The sequence below is a fragment of the Scyliorhinus torazame genome, chromosome 6, assembly GCF_047496885.1.
Source record: "Scyliorhinus torazame isolate Kashiwa2021f chromosome 6, sScyTor2.1, whole genome shotgun sequence".
Classification (NCBI taxonomy): domain Eukaryota; kingdom Metazoa; phylum Chordata; class Chondrichthyes; order Carcharhiniformes; family Scyliorhinidae; genus Scyliorhinus; species Scyliorhinus torazame.
Window position 1 is genome coordinate 101,749,791 of NC_092712.1, and position 19,700 is coordinate 101,769,490.

The 19,700-nt window shown below is 45.2% G+C and overlaps 1 protein-coding gene across 6 annotated transcripts in view; it reads right to left on the reverse strand.

The window, feature by feature from the left end:
* stam (signal transducing adaptor molecule (SH3 domain and ITAM motif) 1) overlaps positions 1-19,700 on the reverse strand; it is a 156,579-nt gene that overhangs the window by 63,160 nt on the left and 73,719 nt on the right. For all 6 annotated transcript variants that reach the window (XM_072508582.1, XM_072508581.1, XM_072508580.1 and 3 more), the window contains one exon: positions 1,003-1,087. In XM_072508582.1, coding sequence (XP_072364683.1) covers positions 1,003-1,070 — 68 coding nt within the window. In that variant the 5' untranslated portion in view covers positions 1,071-1,087. The remainder of the gene's footprint in view (positions 1-1,002; positions 1,088-19,700) is intronic.

Consider the following 19,700-nt stretch of genomic DNA (forward strand, 5'->3'; position numbering starts at 1 on the left):
ATCTCCTCTATCTAAGTAAATGGAGTTGGGCTTCAGGAAACCCTGGCAGGGGTCCCATATTTGACTGCTGTTAGCAAGCAGAATAGAAATGGACAAGGGGGAAAATAATAATAATTTAAAAATAATGCAAGTGAAAGAAAGTTAGCAACGGATAAAAAGGATCAGTTTCAGAATGAAAAATGCAAACAGTGTAAAACAGATGCAAATTCTAACAATGCTGCCTTATTCAAGAATAACACAGTAGAAAAGAAAGGCATTTAGCTCATAATGCCAGTGTCAGCTCTTTGAAAAATTAGTCCCACTCCCCTGCTCTTTACATGCATAGAATCCCTATAGAGCAGCAGAAGGAGGCCATTCAGTCCATCGAGTCTACACCGATCCTTCGAATAAGCACCCCCCCGTCCACCCCGCCCTATTCCTGTAACCCCATAACCTAACCTGCACATCCCTGGACACTAAGGGGCAATCTATCATGTCCCATCCACCTAATCAAAGATCTTTGGACTGTGGAAAGAAACCCACACTGTACCCAAGCTTCAAACAGAGTGACCCAAGGTCAGAATTGAACCTGGATCCCTGGTGCTGTGAGGCAACAGTGCTAACCACTGTGTCACCCTAGTCTTTTCATTTGTAACTATATATCCCATCCCCATCTGAAAGTTGCAATGGAATCTGCATACTGGGTAGCAAAACAGGTTGCAAGACTTCCTTTCATCTCTTTTTCCTATTTGTTTATCTTTCCACACCCCTCCTCCCTTTTCAAGCAGTGCATTGCAGATCAGAAATCACTGCATTAAAAAATGTCAAATTTAACGGCACTGCGAAACTATATTTGGTTATCCCCAAGTTATACACAAACTCCTGCTTTGACAGAGTGCTTAATTTGGGAACGGTTGATGAATGCTCTACTTACATAGCTAATTCTGATTTAACTTTCTGCAGGGCAGATGCAAATTGTACATAATCCAGCAGCAGCATTTAAGAAAAAAAATATTTGCTCACCCAGTACGAGACTGTCCCACTTTGTCACAGATGTCTAGTATGAGGCCCCAGTCCTCTGCGGTGTTCATCTCACTGGTTGCTTTCTCTGTTGAATTAAAAACAAAGATTTTAACCTGACAAAAAGTACTCACATAGGTCAAAAATACATCAGAAAACATATGAGCATAGCAGTATTATTTCAGAATCTCCTTTTCCAGCAATGGCGACTTACAAACATAAGATTTATCCAAAGATTATAGGCGCGATTTAATGAAAAAAGATCTGAGTGTCATATCGGGTGCAATTGATGGAGTGTTTAATGATGAGCGAGATCAGGGCCGTATTTAACTTAGTGCTGAAAATGAGCCCCAAGCTTCTTGCCATTACTGGCTGTCTTGTCGTCAGATTCATGGGGCTCATGCCTCAGCGCTAACAAGAGAAGCTGCTTTTATGCGCTCCCTCACACTTTCTCCCAGTCAACACACCGCATGGCAGTGCGCATTCCTGCTCCTTGCTTCAGCGATATCGACCTGGCCAGGCTTCTGGATGCAGTGGATACTAGACGGGACATCCTGTTCCCCCGAGGGGTGTCGGAGGGCCAACAGCAGAGCCACTAATGCCGCCTGGGAGGCACGGCAGCGGCTGTCAGTTCAGGAAGCATGATCAGGAGGACTGCCGTACAATGCCGTAAGATGACCAACAACCTCCACCGAACTGCAAGGGTAAGTTACCACCTCTCTCCCAGCATCAGTCCCATCTGCCACCCCTCAAATTCGCCACCCCCACCCACCCACCAAAGATCACTGGCTGACACCTCACACCCTCCCTACATCCGGTCTTCGTACTCATTCCTGAGCATCCCCTGCCATCCACCCGCACAACTCCTTCATGTCCAGTTGGGGTGCCCACACATGCCACCTGCCATAGACATCCCCACCCATCAAGTATGCGGCTCACAATGCCCTCTCTTTGTCCCCACAGGATAGGTTGGCCCATAGTAGGTGTCAAAGGGCCAAGACGGGCAGCAGAGTACCAGAGATCAGAGTTCTCAACCCCGATGAGGAATAGGCCCTGGAGGTCGCGGGGTTGAACGGGGTTAGAGGGGTCACCGACAGTGAGGTTAGCCTGCGCCGCAGAGGTGAGCATTCACTGCCCCTTCACCAGATGACCTGTCTCAAGTGAGCTGTTCATAATTGTCACAAAAAAAAACAAGCACACGGTACTGTAGAAGCAAGAGGGGTCATAGCAGACAAGCATACAGCCGTCGAGCAAAAGAGCAATACACTGCCAATGGTGCAACAATGACTCTTCCCCCTCATCCACAGCCCCTACAGTGGACCTACATCATGGAAAGCCGCTTCGTAAACTAACCACCGGAAGATGTCACCGAGCTAGATCGTAGCGGAGGACGGAGAGAGAGCGAAAACCACCTGCCCCTCGCCATCACTGGCAGCGTCTTCTAGCGACTCCCAGGCTACAGAGGCAGGAGGGGCTGCAACTGGCAAACAGATCATCCGCAGTTACATGGTATCCATTATACAATTCCCCCACTGACAAACAAAGACCAAACACAATGCAAAAGGAAACCAAGGAAAACCAGCGACCCGTACGGCTCCCATCACAGGAGCAGATGGCTACTGAACATTAAAAAGTCACCATAGTCCATGAAAGTGTTCTGGCGCAACCTCCGGACTGCGCAGTTGGACCAGGCAGTTGCCCCCCGCTCTCCTGCAGTATCGGAGTCTGATCGTTCATCACCACCCTGCCAGAGGACTGGGCCACAGGAACAGGGAGCATTAACAGACAACCCATAACTCCAGAACAGAATACAGAACACACCAAATAAGCCTTTAAAAATATCCACAGACTGATTGAGCAAGCCCTCCTGCATCCGCACCGGTAGTAGGCCAGGCAAAATCCTCCCCTCGCCATACTCCAGATAAAAGAGAACAAACCTTCTTTCTTCATTCTATCAATCCAGAAAGCAGCAAATAAGCCCGAATGGAAGAGGCCGCAGGCAAGCAGAAAAGGCAGCAAGGGGCAAACACACTCAGCTGCAGCAGCCTCCTGGCATTTGCAAGCCACCAACAGGAGCAAGCAGCAAACACAACCTGTAGCTGGGAAGTGCTCGCACAACTAACAAGGCCAATTCCTTATTAGCAATATGCTTCAGCTGTGAAGGTAGAGGCTGCTCACAGTCAGAGGGAGTCAACCTGAGCTTCAGCATATAACCAAGAACATGACTCTGTCCTGGAAGTGTTTGGTCGGACAAACAGGCAGCAGCTGTCATTGCCACTGTTATGGGTATGTACAATATATTTTTATAAATGTTTTTTTATTGGGTTTTTGAACAAAGTATATTTACCGTTATGTACACAGATTAAGAAATATATATAGATAGAAGAGAAGGGCACACCCAAACATGCCCAAAAAAAAAGTAATAATAAAAAATAAAAAAACTGGTAGGGTATTGTGCACCAGCTCAACAGCAGCAACTCTGTACAATTGGCAATTATTTACAACACGTAAGTAGGCAACTGTTTGTGTGTGTGTGGGGGGGACGGGGACTGGGTAGGTAAATATACATTTGGGTGCCGGTGAAACAACTACAGATGGCAATACTCGAATGGGTTTGGTGTTGGCGTTGTCACTTGCTTCCCCCGGACGGATTTCGCTGCCGTTGTCGTCTCGCGCTCACCTCCGCTTCAGCCGTTCCTCCCGTCTTTCGCCTGTATTCTCCTTGATCTCTGTTTCTGTAGATGCCAAGTTTGTTATCGAATCCCGTGCCCTCCTTCCGGCTATCATTTCCCTGCCTCCCCCCCACCTCACTAGTTCTCCTCTCTTGTTCCCTGTCCCTTCCTGCAAGTCTGGGGCAAGACCAGAACATGTGGGCATGGTTGGCCAGGCCTCCTTGGCACCGTTCACATCTATCCTCCACCTCCGGTAAGAACCTACTCATATGTGTTCTTGTTAAGTGGGCTCTACGTATCACTTTTAGTTGAGTCAGGCTAAGCCTTGCGCACGTGGAGGTGGTGTTGACCCTGTGCAGTGCTTCGTTCCAGAGTCCCCACCCTATTTCAATCCCCAGGTCCTCCTCCCATTTCTTTCTTGTTACATCCAGTACAGTGTCAACCCTTTCTACCAGTCGGGCATACATGTCGCTGCAGCTTCCTTTATCAAGTATGCTTGCGTCCAGTAACTCTTCCAGTAATGTCTGTCATGGCGGTTGTGGGTACGTCCTTGTCTCCTTCGTAGGAAGTTTTTGAGTTGTAGATACCTTAGCTCGTTCCCCCCGGCTAGCTGGAATTTCTCGGTCAGTTCGTCCAGTGTTGCGATCCTGCCGTCAGTGTCCCTCCGTCCTGTCCCTACCTTTTGAAGGTGGCGTCCGTCAGTGCTGGTGTGAACCTATGGTTGTTGCAGATGGCTGCTTTGTCCGACATTTTGGTCAGGCCAAATTGCTGCCGCTGTTGGTTCCAGGATTGGAGGGTGGCTATCACCACCGGGCTGCTGGAGTGTTTTTTGGGTGGGGATGGGAGTGCTGCCGTGGAGAGGGCCCAAAGGGAGGTCCCCATGCAGGAGGCCTCTTCCGCGCGCACCCACTCGGTTTCTGGCTCCTTGATCAGCTGCTCGGCCGTGGCTGCCCAGCGATAGAATTGTAGGTTTGGGAGGGTGAGCACCCCCCCTAGATTTTGTTTTTTGTAGGACCTTCTTTGGGATCCTAGCATACTTTCTCCCCCCCCCCCCCCCCCCCACTCCCCCACTCCCCCGCCCACCATACGAACACCATGATTAGTTTGTCTAGTGGGGATGTAGATCGGGATGGATCTAAGTAGGATGAGGTACCTGGGCAGTACATTCATTTTGATCGTCTGGACTCTCCCCGCGAGGGAGAGTGGGAGTGTGTTCCATCTTTGCAGATCCTTTTTTACTTCCTCTGTCAGACTGGTGAGGTTCCATTTGTGGATCCCTTTCCAGTCATGGGCTATTTGGATCCCCAGGTAGTGGAATTTGTGTTGGGCTTGTTTAAACTCACTTTCGCTCATGTTGAGTTTGTAGCCCGAGAAGGCGACAAACTCTTTCAGGAGCGCGATGATTCCGTCCTTGCTGCTTTATGAGTCTGAAATGTAGAGGAGCAGGTCATCTGCAGAGTGAGACTCTATGCTCTCTGCCGCCCCTTCGGATCCCCCTCCACCTTTTTGCTGCTCTGACCGCGATTGCTAATGGGTCGATCGCTAGAGCGAACAGCAACAGGGACAGTGGGCATCCTTGACTGGTGCCCCTGTGCAGCTGGAAGTATCGGGAGTTGGTGTTGTTAGTCCAGACGCTCGCCACGGGAGCGTTGTATCAGAGTTTTATCCAGGAAGTGAACCCTGTTCCAAGCCCGAACCGCTCCAGTACCTCTATGAGGTATTTCCATTCGACCCTGTCGAAGGCCTTTTCTGAGTCTAGGGAGGCGATCACCTCTGGTACTCTCTCCCCGGAGGGAGTCATTATCTCGTTCAGCAGGCGCCTGATGTTCGAGGTAAGCTGTCTACCTTTGACAAAGCCCATCTGGTCCTCTGCGACCACCTCTGATACGCAGTCTTCTAGCCTTTTGGCTAGGATTTTGGCCAATATTTTGGCATCTGCGTACAGCAGTGCGATGGGTCTGTATGACCCACATTCCGTTGGGTCTTTATCTTTCTTGGGTTATCAGCGAGATTGAGGCCTGTGCTAGCGTGCGTGGCAGTGTGCCCTTGGCCAGCGAGTCTGTGAACATCTCCCGCAGGTACGGGGCCAGTGCTGTCGCAAACGTTTTGTAGAAGTCCGCCGGGAACCGTCTGGTCCCGGCGCCTTCCTCGCCTGCATGGAGCTAATGCTGTCCATGATCTCTCCCAGTGCTAGTGGTGCTTCAGTTTCATCCCAGACTCCCCCATTTGGGGCTCTGAGGTGTACAGCCCTGGGCCGAAGGCCTTGAAGGTTTTGTTGATCTTTTCTGGTTCTGTTTCTAATGTGCCTCTAGTATCTCTGATTTGTGCAATTTCTCTGGTGGCTGCCTGCTTTCTCAGTTGATATGCCAACAGGCGGTTGGCTTTGTCTCCATGTTCGTATAGGGTCCCACGTGCCTGGCGGAGTTGGTGGAGAGCAGATCAAAGTTCCTTTGTAGCTCTTTCCTCTCCGCCAGGAGCTCTACGGTCGGGGCTTCGGAGTATTTACGGTCTACCTCCAGTATGGAGTCGACCAGCTGCTGCCTAGCCGTCCTTTTCTCCCTATCTCTTCGCGCTTTGAAAGCGATGATTTCCCCTCTCAGTATGGCCTTTAGCGCTTCCCAGAACGTGGAGGATGAGACCTCCCAGTTCTCGTTGTTCTCCGTGTACTCTGCTACGGCCCGCGATATCTTTTCGTTGAAGGTCTTGTCAGCTAGTAGGCCAATGTCCAACCTCCATGTGGGACGTTGGGCCATGCCCGTTTCCAGCCTCACGTCCATGTAGTGTGGAGCGTGGTCTGATAGCACAATTGCAGAGTATTCCACTTTGTCTATCCCCGGAAGCACCGTTTTCCCCACCGCAAAGAAGTCAATTCTGGTGTATACGTTGTGTACTGGGAAGAACAACTCCTTCTACCCTGGGTGGGCGAACCTCCAGGGGTCCACCGCTCCCATCTGTTCCATAAAGTGACTGAGTTCCCTTGCCATGCTTGAGGTGTTCCCCGTTTTGGGGTTTGATCTGTCTGTCGTTGGATCCTGTACACAGTTGAAGTCTCCCCCCCGCATGATTAGTCGGTGCCGCTATGTCAGGGATTTCTGCCATGGTCTTCTTGATGAAGCTCGTGTCGTCCCAGTTGGGTGCGTACACGTTAACTAGTACTACCGGTGCCGCTGGGTCCGTAACCGTCTTTGTCGCCCTAAACATCGTCCTCTTGCTGATCAGTATTGCCACCCCCCTGGCCCTTGTCCCATAGCAGGAATGATAGGTTTGTCCCACCCAGCCCTTTCTCACCCACAGTTGGTCCTGCTCTCTCAGGTGTGTCTCTTGGAGGAAGACTATGTCGGCCTTAATTTTTCTTAGGTGAGTGAGGACTCTGGATCTTTTCATTGGGCCGTTGAGTCCCCTTACTTTCCAGGTGACTATCTGGTGGGGGGCTTCTGTCCCCTCGCTCCTGTGGGATTAACCATACTTACCTGGTGGACGCACCCCTGCCCTCCGGGGTTTCCCTTTGTTAGGGGGCCGTCCAGGATGGCCGCTGTCACTGCTCATCCTTGCAGTCGGGTCCCTGCGCTCCAGGGTTTCCCTTCGTCCAGGGGGGACCCGACATGGCCGCCTACTGTGAGTCCGCCACGCGGGTAGTCCCCTGCACTCTGGGGTCTCCCTTCGCCCAGAGACCGTACTGGGTGGATGTTTCCAGCGATTCCTTGTTTGTGGCACTTTGTAGCCCTATTGCTATTCCTTTTCTAGCCTGGTTTGTCCCTCCTTCTCGGAGTCGTCCCACGGTCTCTCCCTGCCCGCTCTTCCCCCATCCTACCCTGCACACCTTTCGGTTGCTCTCCCTTCTCCGCTACTCTCGTTCCCTCATGCTGGGGCCTGGTCTCCCACCTGAAGCGGTCCCTCGGGCAGTGGTTTGCTTTTTGTTCAGGGTGTTTGCGTCGTGGCGGGGGTGGGGCCTGGGATTAAGTCACCTCTTAACCTTCTTCTCTCTAATGAAAACAGCCTCAAGTCCCTCAGCCTTTCCTCATAAGATCTTCCCTCCATACCAGGCAACATTCTGGTAAATCTCCTCTGCACCCTTTCCAATGTTTCCACATCCTTCCTATAATGCGGCGACCAGATTTGCACGCAATACTCCAAATGCGGCCGCACCAGAGTTTTGTACAGCTGCAACATGATCTCATGGCTCCGAAACCCAATCCCTCTACCAATAAAAGCGAACACACCGTACGCCTTCTTAACAACCGTATCAACATGGGTGACAACTTTCAGGGACCAATGTACATGGACACCAAGATCTCTCTGCTCAGCCACACTAGCAATTATCTTACCATTAGCCCAGTACTCTGTATTCTTGTTACTCCTTCCAAAATGAATCACCTCACACTTTTCTGCATTAAACTCCATTTGCCACCTCTCAGCCCAGCGCTGCAGCTTATCCATGTCCCTCTGTAACTTGTAACATCCTTCCGCACTGTCCACAACTCCACCGATTTTAGTGTCATCTGAAAATTTACTCACCCATCCTTCTACGCGCTCCTCCAGGTCATTTATAAAAATGACAAACAGCAGTGGCCCCAAAACAGATCCTTGTGGTACACCACTAGTAACTGGACTCCAGTCTGAACATTTCCCATCAACCACCACCCTTTGTATTCTTCCAGCTAGCCAATTTCTGATCCAAACTGTTAAATCACCCTCATCCACCTGTTTGGTCACCGTCTCAAAGAACTCAATAAGGTTTGTGAGGCATGACCTACCCTTCACAAAACCGTGTTGACTATCTCAAATCAAATTATTCCTTTCCAGATGATTATACATCCTATCTCTTATAAACCTTTCCAAGATTTTGCCCACAACAGAAGTAAGGCTCACTGGTCTATAGTTACCGGGGTTGTCTCTACTCCCCTTCTTGAACAAGTGGACAACATTTGCTATCCTCCAGTCTTCTGGCACTATTCCTGTTGACAAAGATGACTTAAAGATCAAAGCCAAAGGCTCAGCAATCTCCTCCCTAGCTTCCCAGAGAATCCTAGGATAAATCCCATCCGGCCCAGGGGACTTATCTATTTTCACACTTTCCAGAATTGCTAACACCTCCTCCTTATGAACCTCAAGCCCTTCTAGTCTAGTAGCCTGAATCTCAGTATTCTCCTCGACACCATTGTCTTTTTCCTGTGTGAATACTGACGAAAAATATTCATTTAGCACCTCTCCTATCTCCTCGGACTCCAAGCACAACTTCCCACTACTGTCCTTGACTGGCCCTACTCTTACCCTAGTATTCTTGACATATCTATAGAAGGTTTTAGGGTTATCCTTGATCCTACCTGCCAAAGACTTCTCATGTCCCCTCCTGGCTCTTCTTAGCTCTCTCTTTAGGTCCTTTCTAGCTAACTTGTAACTCTCGAGCACCCTAACTGAACCTTCATGTCTCATCTTTATATAAGCCTCCTTCTTCCTCTTGACAAGTGTTTCGACTGCTTTAGTAAACCACGGTTCCCTTGCTCGACTTCCTCCCTACCTGACAGGTACATACTTATCAAGGACACGCAGTAGCTGTTCCTTGAACAAGCTCCACATTTCCATTGTGCCCATCCCCTGCAGTTTTCCTCTTCATCCGATGCATCCCAAGTCTTGCCTCATCGCATCATAATTGCCTTTCCCCCAGATATAACTCTTGCCCTGCGGTATATACCTATCCCTTTCCATCACTAAAGTAAACTTAACCTAATTGTGGTCAATATCACCAAAGTGCTCACCTACCTCTAAATCTAACACCTGTCCTGGTTCATTACCCAGTACCAAATCCAATATGGCCTCGCCTCTCGTTGGCCTATCTACATACTGTGTCAGGAAACCCTCCTGCACACATTGGACAAAATCGGATCCATCTAAAGTACTCGAACTATAGCATTTCCAGTCAATATTTGGAAAGCTAAAGTCCCCCATAACAACTACCCTGTTGCTTTCGCTCCTATCCAGAATCATCTTTGCAATCCTTTCCTCTACATCTCTGGAACTAGATGTGATCAATTGTTTGTCTGGATGGTACTGGTTAGAAATTCTCATACCCAAAATTCTTAATTTTGGTCTATTATAAAACATTATGTCCCTACAAGCATGGCCTCATCATTTGCTTGTGCCTGTCTCTGCATACCTGCAATTCCACACTTTTGATTCCACTCCCCACCCACTCCCCGCACCTCCTTCCCTCCGGCCACCATAAAGAGTATTAGGGGTAGGAGCAGAAGTAAGTCATTCGGCCTTACGACCCTACTCTGCCAATCAGTATGATCATGATGACTGAACTCAGCTCCATCTTCCCACACTATTCCCCAAATTCCTTGCTACCTTAGAACATAAAAATCTATCAATCACTGTTATATATATTTATATATATGCAGGGAGGGGAAGCAACCTTCTGCATTTACCCTGGGAAGCCCTCTCAGAATCTTACATATTTGAATGGGATCACCTCTCATCCTTCTAAATCTACCGAAAAGAGGTTATGTTTACTCCTCGCCTCATGGTAAGTACAATTCACCCAGAAGAGAGATCAGTGTAGAAAAACTTCTTTGCACTGATTTCAAGTTTCTTCAGGTTAATAAAAATTGTACACAGTACTCAAAAGTACTCACAAAGGGACTGAATAATAACAGCAAAGCTCTTATACTCCAATCCCTTCGCAATAAAGACTTTCCCAACTGTCTGCTGTACCTGTATGTTACCATCTGCAATTTGTATACAAGGACACCCAGATTCTTCTGAATACCAACATTTTCGAGTGTCTCTTCTTTTAAAAGATCTTCTGCCTGTCTGTTTTCCTAATAAAGTGAAACATTTCACATTATTTTCTATCTGCCACATTCTTGTCCACTCACTTAACAACTAAATCCTTTAGCAACATTTGTGTATCCTTCTCACAGCTTACCTTGCCACCTAGTTTTGTACTACTTGCAAACTTGGATACATTACACTCAGGCCTCTTTGCTACATCAGGCTATAGATTGTAAATAGCCGAGTACTGATCCTTGCAGTATCCCACCAATTATCGCTTGCCAGCCTGAAAATGACCCATTTATTCTGACTATTTTCAGTTTGTTGACCAATCTTCAATGATGCTAATACCTTACCCCCATCTCTTAGTTTTGTATTGCAGCTTATCACATATTTTTTAAAAATCCAAATCCGCAATATCCACTCATTCTCGGTCATCTTGCCCTGCTGTTGCAACTTCTAAAAACTCTCAACCAGAGTAGCAAACAAGATTTCCCATTCACAAATCGAGATTGATTCTGACCAATCATATTAGAATTTTCCACATGTCTGTAAGCTGGCCCCCAATAAGAGGTTTGTGCATTTCCCTACTACCAAAGCCAGTTGCTCATTTTGCCTCTTCCTCCTTTCTTGAATAGCAGAGTTATATTTGCCACCTTCCATGGGAAGAGAACCATTCTACAATCTAGAGAATTCTGGAATATTAAAACCAATGGCTTCATATCACTACAGACACCTTTTATAAAACTCTAGGAAGTAGCCCATCAGGTCTAGAGGATTTGTTGGGTTTTATCCCATTAATTTCTCCAGTACGGTTTCTTTACTTACACTAATTCTGTGAAGTTGCTCATTTTCATGAGGCCCTTATTCCTCGTTAATTCCAGAATTGCTTTATATGTCTTCTACCATGAAGACAGATGGCAAAGCATCTTCCACTGAATTCTCCTAATCTCTTTCTCTTGGAGACTATTTTAAATTGATGATCCTTCTCTGAGTATTTCCCGACTCACTCCAGCAGAACCCTTGAAAATTTTGAAGCCCTTTATTAAATTTCATTTTAGGCTTCACTGAGCCAGTGGACATTATCCCAGTTTCTCTGGTCTTTAACTACTCTTTTGGATCCCAGGTGTCATCCTGGTGAATCTTCGCTGTAAACTTTCTCTGGCTTTAATGTATTTTCGATATGCATACCACAAAGTGCATACTGTAAAATAACTGACTTAATCAATACACTGTTTTTAGTGACTGCACCCGCCCCGCACAACAGGAGCATGCCCCACCTCTTTAAAATCCCCCTTCATCAGCTCCACCAACTGCACCAGATTCAATGTAGCTGCTCCCATCCCGCGCCACCTGGATGCCCAAATATCTGAAACTCGCCGCACTATCTTAAAAGGCAGCTCGCCCGGCCTCCTTTCCTGCTCCCTCACCTGGATCGGAAAGACCTTACTCGTCCCCATGTTTAACTTATACCCTGAGAATCGGCCAAATTCCACCAAAATGTCCATGATACCTCCAAGACTTTCCAATGGGTCCGATATGTAAAGCATCGGGTCGTCCGCACAGAGCAAAACCCTGTGCTCCACCCTGTGCCCCCTGCATTGTCCCTTTCCAACCCCTTGACGCTCTTAAGCGCCATTGCCAGTGGCTCTATCACAAAGGCAAAAAGTAACGGAGAGAGTGGGCATCCCTGCCTCGTCCCGCGATGCAGCCTAAAATACCCCAAACTCACCCGTTTCGTCCTTACATTCGCTGCTGGCGCCCGATACAACATCCGGACCCAATCCACCAAACCTGCCCAAACTCGCCACCGCAAGTCTGAATTATTAAACGTTAATTAAATGAAAATTCAACCGACAAATTTCTAACTCAGCAGTGAGGGTGCGATCTATTGAACCACGGAGGCCAAACCAGGAAGTTCAAACTGGTTTTGATAGCTTGAAGCCAAAATAGATTTATCAAAGCTACCCTGAAGGATAATGGTTACCACAATCGGCTCATTTCACATTTATGTATTGGACAAACTCATGAATGGGTCGCTTTCAGACTTGAAAGTGCCCATTTTACCTCAAAATTACCTTGTAATAATATATAATCTTTATTAGTGTCACAAGTAGGCTTACATTAACACTGCAATGAAGTTACTGTGAAAATCCCCGAATCGCCACACTCCGGCGTCTGTTCGGATACACTGAGGGAGAATTCAGAATGTCCAATTCACCTACCAGCAAGTCTTTCAGGACTTGTGGGAGGAAATCAGAGCACCCGGAAGAAACCTACGCAGACACGGGGAGAATGTGCAGACTCCGCACAGACAGTGATCTAAGCTGGGAATCGAACCTGGGACCCGGGCGCTGTGAAGCAATAGTGCTAACCACTGTACTACCTGAAAAGTAATGTATCTCAAAATCTAAGCAACAGGTAAAGCTAGCCGCCTCATGTTGCTACTGGCAGCAACACAAGTGGTTTTTTCTACTAACACAATGCTGCCTTTGACTGCAATAGGCAGAGTACTGACTGCAGACAGCCCATGCTTGTAAAGCTCTGAGCATAATGTCTAATGTTAGATGTGAGCACATGATTGAATAATCCCAAGTGTGCTAAGAATTATACTTACAACCAATTTAAGATTATGAATAGGGCCCGCAATGTGACTCACTTATGCTTGCTCAAAGCCGCATAGATTCATACACAGGCAAAGGTACATGTCCAAGTATTGCACCTTTCTTTGAATTAAACAAAAGCGTGAGGGACAATAGCTCCCTGGTGCAGTCTCCATGATAATGCCTCCTTCAATAAGAGATAACTTGCCAACCAATTAGCAGGCTTTCCTCCTGCAGTATAAATGTTTTTTCCTTTGAAGGTTGGCATATGTCCTGATAAGTGCAAGATGAAAAGTATAAACAGCATGTTTCTTTTTCCAGCAATACTCAAGTAACTAAGGAATGACTATTAGCAAAAGGATGTCATACGGACAGTAGTGAGGAAAGATCTTGGAAATAGAATTAATATGGGTGGAGATGAGAAATATCAAGCAGGCTGAATACAATGGTAAGAACAGCTTCTCGGCTTCCTTGCAGTAGCTATGCGGTTGAGCAGAATATTCATGTAGAAATAAGGGGAGTTTATAACGTATGCTTAAATTGTGCGGATAAATTTATTTTTCTTGAAGACTAGACAAATCAAAATGGGTAAGTGATATGGAGGAAAAATTCACGGACTGCATTTCAGTTTTATTACACCATGGAACCAATCAGGGAACAAGCAATTTTCAACCTTGGCTTGTGTGATGAGACAGGGTTCATTAGTAATCTGAAAGAAAGAAATCATCTGGGAACATGTGATCATATTATTCTGAATTTCATATTAACTTTAAACGTGGAGTGCCAAAGTCTGAAACCAAGATTGTAATTTTAAATAAAACCAATTTCATAGGTATGAAGCGCAAGTTGGGAAATATTGGGAAATCAAATAAATGGTGTGACAGTAGAAAAGCAATCGTGAACGTTTAGAGAAATGTTTATTCTATGAACTCAAGTAAACCTTTTTAAAACATAGTGAACATCTTAGCAACCATCAATTCAAATACAACCCCAAAGAATACAACACTAAGTAATCCTTAATAACTTCCCAAACAACATCCAGAAGACAAAAGAAACACCTTTTAACAGAAGCACATGATTGAATCAGGTTTACATTCACTACTGAAAACATTTACAATTCTGAATTCACCAAATGATCAAGAGATAGTATTTTCATGGCAAAGAGAACAACAGTACACCTGCTTTGTCTGGCTTCAGCTCCAACACTGAAAACAAAATTAAAACACACCCTGCAGCGAACAGCCTAAAACAAAAATAAAAAGCTGACAGACAGCCCAGCTCCACCGCCTCTCTGACATCACTGCAATAATAAAGACCCATTTCTTAAAGGTACTCTCACTGCAGATACTTATATACACACCCATTTATAAACACCCATTTCTTAAAGGTACTCTCACATGACACCTCCCCCCCCAGAAAAAAAAACCATCAACTTCAAGATGGTTTCATTTTTCACCATGCTTTAAGAAATGCACACAGTAAACATACTTTATCGTTTCAAAAAACAGCACACGAAAACAGGTATAATAATATAGTCCATTTCTCTTTTTTTCTTCTTCTTCCAACTGGAATCCCTCTTGATTGACAGTCTCTTTGAACAAGAAGATCTCTGCACGATCTATCCATTCCTCTACGCCTCAGCATTTCTCTTTAAAGTCAGATACTTTAGTTCAATCTGATCACAGAGTCCCTTGTAATTCTCCAACATTGGAGCATTAGTTATCACAACTTTCAGGCAGTCAAATGCCTGTTGAAAGTCCGCTGTCCATTTTGACGTGTCTTCAGCAAGTCCATCAGTGGAGCAACCACGCTATAAAAACATTTTCACAAATGTTCGATCAGATCCACTCATGCCAAGAAATTGTATTATTTCCTTCGTCCTGAGGGTATCGGAAACTCCTCAATAACTGATGGTTTCACATCCCTTGTGACCATTCGACCCTGTCCGATTGTATGGCCAAGGAAAGTGACTTGGGCTTTTCCAAATTCACTTTTGGCTATGTTTACCACCAAACCCGTTTCCTGAAGTCGATCGAATAACTCCATCAGAGGTTTTAAATGTTCTTTCCATGCCTGGCTGAAAATTACCAGATCGTCGATGTGTACCGCACAATTGGGTAATCCTCAAACGACTTTGTTAGTTAACCGTTGAAATGTGGCTGGGGCGTTTTTCATGGCAAATGGCATATCTTTGAATTGGTATATACCATCTGGAGTCACAAGAGCTGAAATCTCCTTCGCCCTTTCGGATAAAGGTACCTGCCAATGACCTTTAAGTAAATCCAGTTTTGAAATAAAAGCGGATTGTCCCACTTTCTCAATGCAATCCTCCAAATGTGGGATACGATAAGAGTCCGTTCTTGTAACTGCATGAACCTTTCTATAGTCCACACACAACCGTTGGGCACCATCTGGTTTAGGTACCATCACTATGGGTGAGCTCCATTGGCTGCAACCCACTTCAATTATGCCATTTTTAAGCATACTTCCAATCTCTTTGTTAACCTGTGCCAATTTTAAAGGGTTAAGTCTGTATGGGGATGTTGTTTGATTGGAACAGCATTTCCCGCATCTACATCATGTATAGCCATTTTAGTACTTCCCAATTTCTCTCTACAAACTTACCCATGTGATATCAATAACTCTTTCAGGTCAGTTTGTTTTTACTCTGGAAGGTAACAACAATTTATCCCAATTTTTAAGAACATCCTCATTTTCCAATTTAATTTGAGGTATGTCAAATTCATTTAAGCATATTCACATGACACACTCGGTGAGTCTTCCTTCTATCCGGCGTTTTTAACCACATAATTCACCTCACTTAATTTCCTTTCAATCTGATAATTTCCACAAAACCTAGCTTTTAAAGGTTCACCTACCACTGGTAACAATACTAAAACTTTATCTCCACTGGCAAAAGTGCGAACTTTGGATTTCTTGTCCGCTACCCGTTTCATCACATTGTGCAACTTTTAAATGTTGTCCAGCCAATTCACCTGCTCTATTTAATCGTTCCCTAAAATTGGACACTTATTCCAATAATGTAATTTCTCATTTCTCACTCACCAATTTTTCCTTAATCAATTTAAGTGGTCCTCTTACCTCCTGACCAAAAATTAGTTCAAAAGGACTACATTTTGTTGACTCATTTGGTGCATCCCTAATTGCAAACTGTACGAATGGAATTCCTTTATCCCAATCCTCTGGATAATCTTGACAATAAGCCCTCAACATTGTCTGTAATGTCTGATGCCACCTTTCTAAAGCTCCCTGCGATTCTGGATGGAATGCAGTTGATTTAAATTGTTTTATTCCTAAGCTATCCATAACTTCTTTGAATAACCTAGAGGCAAAATTTGATCTTTGATCCGATTGTATTTCTGTGGGTCGTCCATATCTAGTAAAGAATTTAAGTAACTCTTCCACAATCATTTTAGCTGTAATATTACGTACCGGAAGAGCCTCTGGAAACCTAGTAGTCACATCCATTATCGTCAAAAGATATTGATTCCCACTTTTTGTTTTAGGAAGCAGTCCTACGCAATCAATTAGGACCCTTGTAAAAGGTTCCTCAAATGCTGGAATGGGTATTAAGGGCACTGGTTTTCTTACTGCTTGAGGTCTCCCTATCACTTCACATGTGTGACATGATTGACAAGATTTAACTACATCTTTATGTAGTCCAGGCCAATAAAAATGTTTCTGGATTTTAGCTTGAGTTTTCCTTATTTCCAAATGACCGCCCACTGGTACCTCATGTGCAACTCGCAACACCTCCTTTCTATACCCTACCGGCAATACTACTTGATGAACTTCTGCCTACTTTTCATCCGACTGCATATGTAAAGGTCTCCATTTTCTCATCAAGATATCACTTTTCCGGCAATAATACTCTGGTATACACTCAGATTCCTCTTCCGTGTATGCTTTCTGATACATCCATTTTATTTCTCTATCTTTATCTTGCATCTCCGCCAGTTTTCCTGAACTAAAAATATCTGCCTCATCCTCCACCTGTTCATGTTCTTTTCCAACCATCTGATCAAAAATCGTTTCTGATAATTGCACTTCAACTTCATCTTCACACTTTGATTTCTCCTCTTGTCTTAACCTGTGACTTTGCGACCTTGTTACTACACAATCCGGAAAAATCCCAGGATACTCGTCCTTCAACACTTCAGTTGTCTGATTTTCCACTGGCCAATCAACCACAGTAGGCATCACTCCCACCTGCGATCCAGCTATATCATTACCCAAGATAAACTGTATTCCTGGACAAGATAGTTTCTCTATTACTCCTACTACCACTTCACCACTCTTCACTGGACTTTCCAACCTTACCTTATATAATTGAACATTACTCCTCTCAACCTGAATTCCACATATTACCGTCCGGCAACATTCTTCCCAGACTTTTACCTTTACCACTTGAGTATTACTCATGTCCCCAGTTCTATCCCTCACAGGCTAAAACTGATGTCAGAAACCAAGCTTTGATTTATGAACTAATTCATAATCATCTGCCATTTCTGCTGCCAATCTCGCAGTTTTCACCCTCTGCTCTTCCACATGAATTCTCACTACATCAGGAATTGAATTTTTAATCTCCTCCAAAAGTATAATTTCTCTGAGAGCTTTATACGTTTTGTCTATTTTCAAAGCCCTTATCCACCTATCAAAATTACTCTGTTTGAGCCTTTCAAACTCCATGTTTGACCAAATTCTTTCCTTAAATTTCTAAAACTTTGTCTGTAGGCTTCAGGCACTAGTTCATATGCACCCAACATGGATTTTTTTCACCTCCTCATACAACCCAAATACCTCCTCCGGTAGTGATGCAAACACTTCACTAGCCATACCCATCAGCTTTGTTTGAATCAGAAATACCCACATGTCCTGTGGCCATTTCATTTCTTTAGCTACCTTCTCAAATTAAATGAAAAAGGCTTATAGAACATAGAACAATACAGCACAGATGTTGTGCCGAGCATTGTCGGAAACCAAGATCAAGCTATCCCACCCCCTTGTCATTCTGGTGTGCTCCATGTGCCTATCCAATAACCGCTTGAAAGTTCCTAAAGTGTCTGACTTCACTATCACAGCAGGCAGTCCATTCCACACCCTAACCACTTTCGGAGTAAAGAACCTACCTTGGACATCCCTCCTACATCTCCCACCCCGAACCTTATAGTTATGCCCCCTTGTAACAGCTACATCCACCCGAGGAAATAGTCTCTGAACGTCCACTCTATCTATCCCCCTCATCATCTTATAAACCTCTATTAAGTCGCCTCTCATCCTCCTCCGCTCCAAAGAGAAAAGCCCTAGCTCCCTCAACCTTTCCTCAAAAGACCTATCCTGAAAACCAGGCAGCATCCTGGTAAATCTCCTTTGCACACTTTCGAATGCTTGCACATCCTTCCTATAGTGAGGTGACCAGAACTGCACACAATACTCCAAATGTGGTCTCACCAGGGTCATGTAAAGTTGCAGCATAACCCCGCGAACTCAAGCCCCCTGTTAATAAACGCTAACACACTAGAAGCCTTCTTCACGGCTCTATCCACTGGAGTGGCAACCTTCAGAGATCTGTGGACACGAACCCCAAGATCTCTCTCTTCCTCCACATTCCTCAGAATCCTGCCGTTGACCCTGTAATCCGCATTCAAATTTTTACTACCAAAATGAATCACCTCGCACTTGTCAGGGTTGAACTCCATCTGCCATTTTTCAGCCCAGCTCTGCATCCTATCAATGCCTCTTTGCAGCCTACAACAGCCCTCCACCTGATCCACTACTCCACCAATCTTGGTGTCATCAGCAAATTTACTGACCCACCCTTCAGCCCCCTCCTCCAAGTCACTGATAAAAATCACAAATAGCAGAGGACCCAGCACTGATCCCTGTGGTACACCACTGGTAACTGGTCTCCAGCCTGAAAATTTTCCATCCACCACCACCCTCTGTCTTCTATGTGATAGCCAGTTACTTATCCAATTGGCCAAATTTCCCTCTATCCCACACCTCCTTACTTTCTTCATAAGCCGACCATGGCGAACCTTATCAAACGCCTTACTAAAATCCACGTATACGATATCAACTGCTCTACCTTCATCGACACACTTAGTTACCTCCTCAAAGATAACTACCTTCTTCTACCTCCTTCTCGTCAAACTTTGGCGATGCTTGGACAAATGTAAATAGATCCCCACCAATTCTTCGACTATGGTGCTCTTTTTCACTATCCTCATTGCTATCATCCAACTGTACGTTTCCCTTTACATCTGCCAATTTTTACTGACTGTCATGTTTCATGGCCATTTTCTGAAGTTGAATCTCTCTCGCTTTATCTTTTTCACTGATCTGTATCTCCCTTTCACTTTCTTTTTGTTCTGCTAGGGCTATTCTTTCTGTTTTCCTTTCTCCTCTCTCTCTTTCCTCTCTCTATTTCTCTTTCTTTTTCCTCTCTCTCTCTTTCGTATTCAAGCTGCTTTAATTCTTCATGTTCCATTTGTTCAATTTGTAACTGAATTTTTGCCATTTCCAATGAGTCAAACTGTATCTCAGGCAACTTTAAATGCTTAGCCACCGCCATAATGACCTCATCTTTTCGCATTTTGTCAGGTAATGTTAACTGCAATGTTTTTGCCAG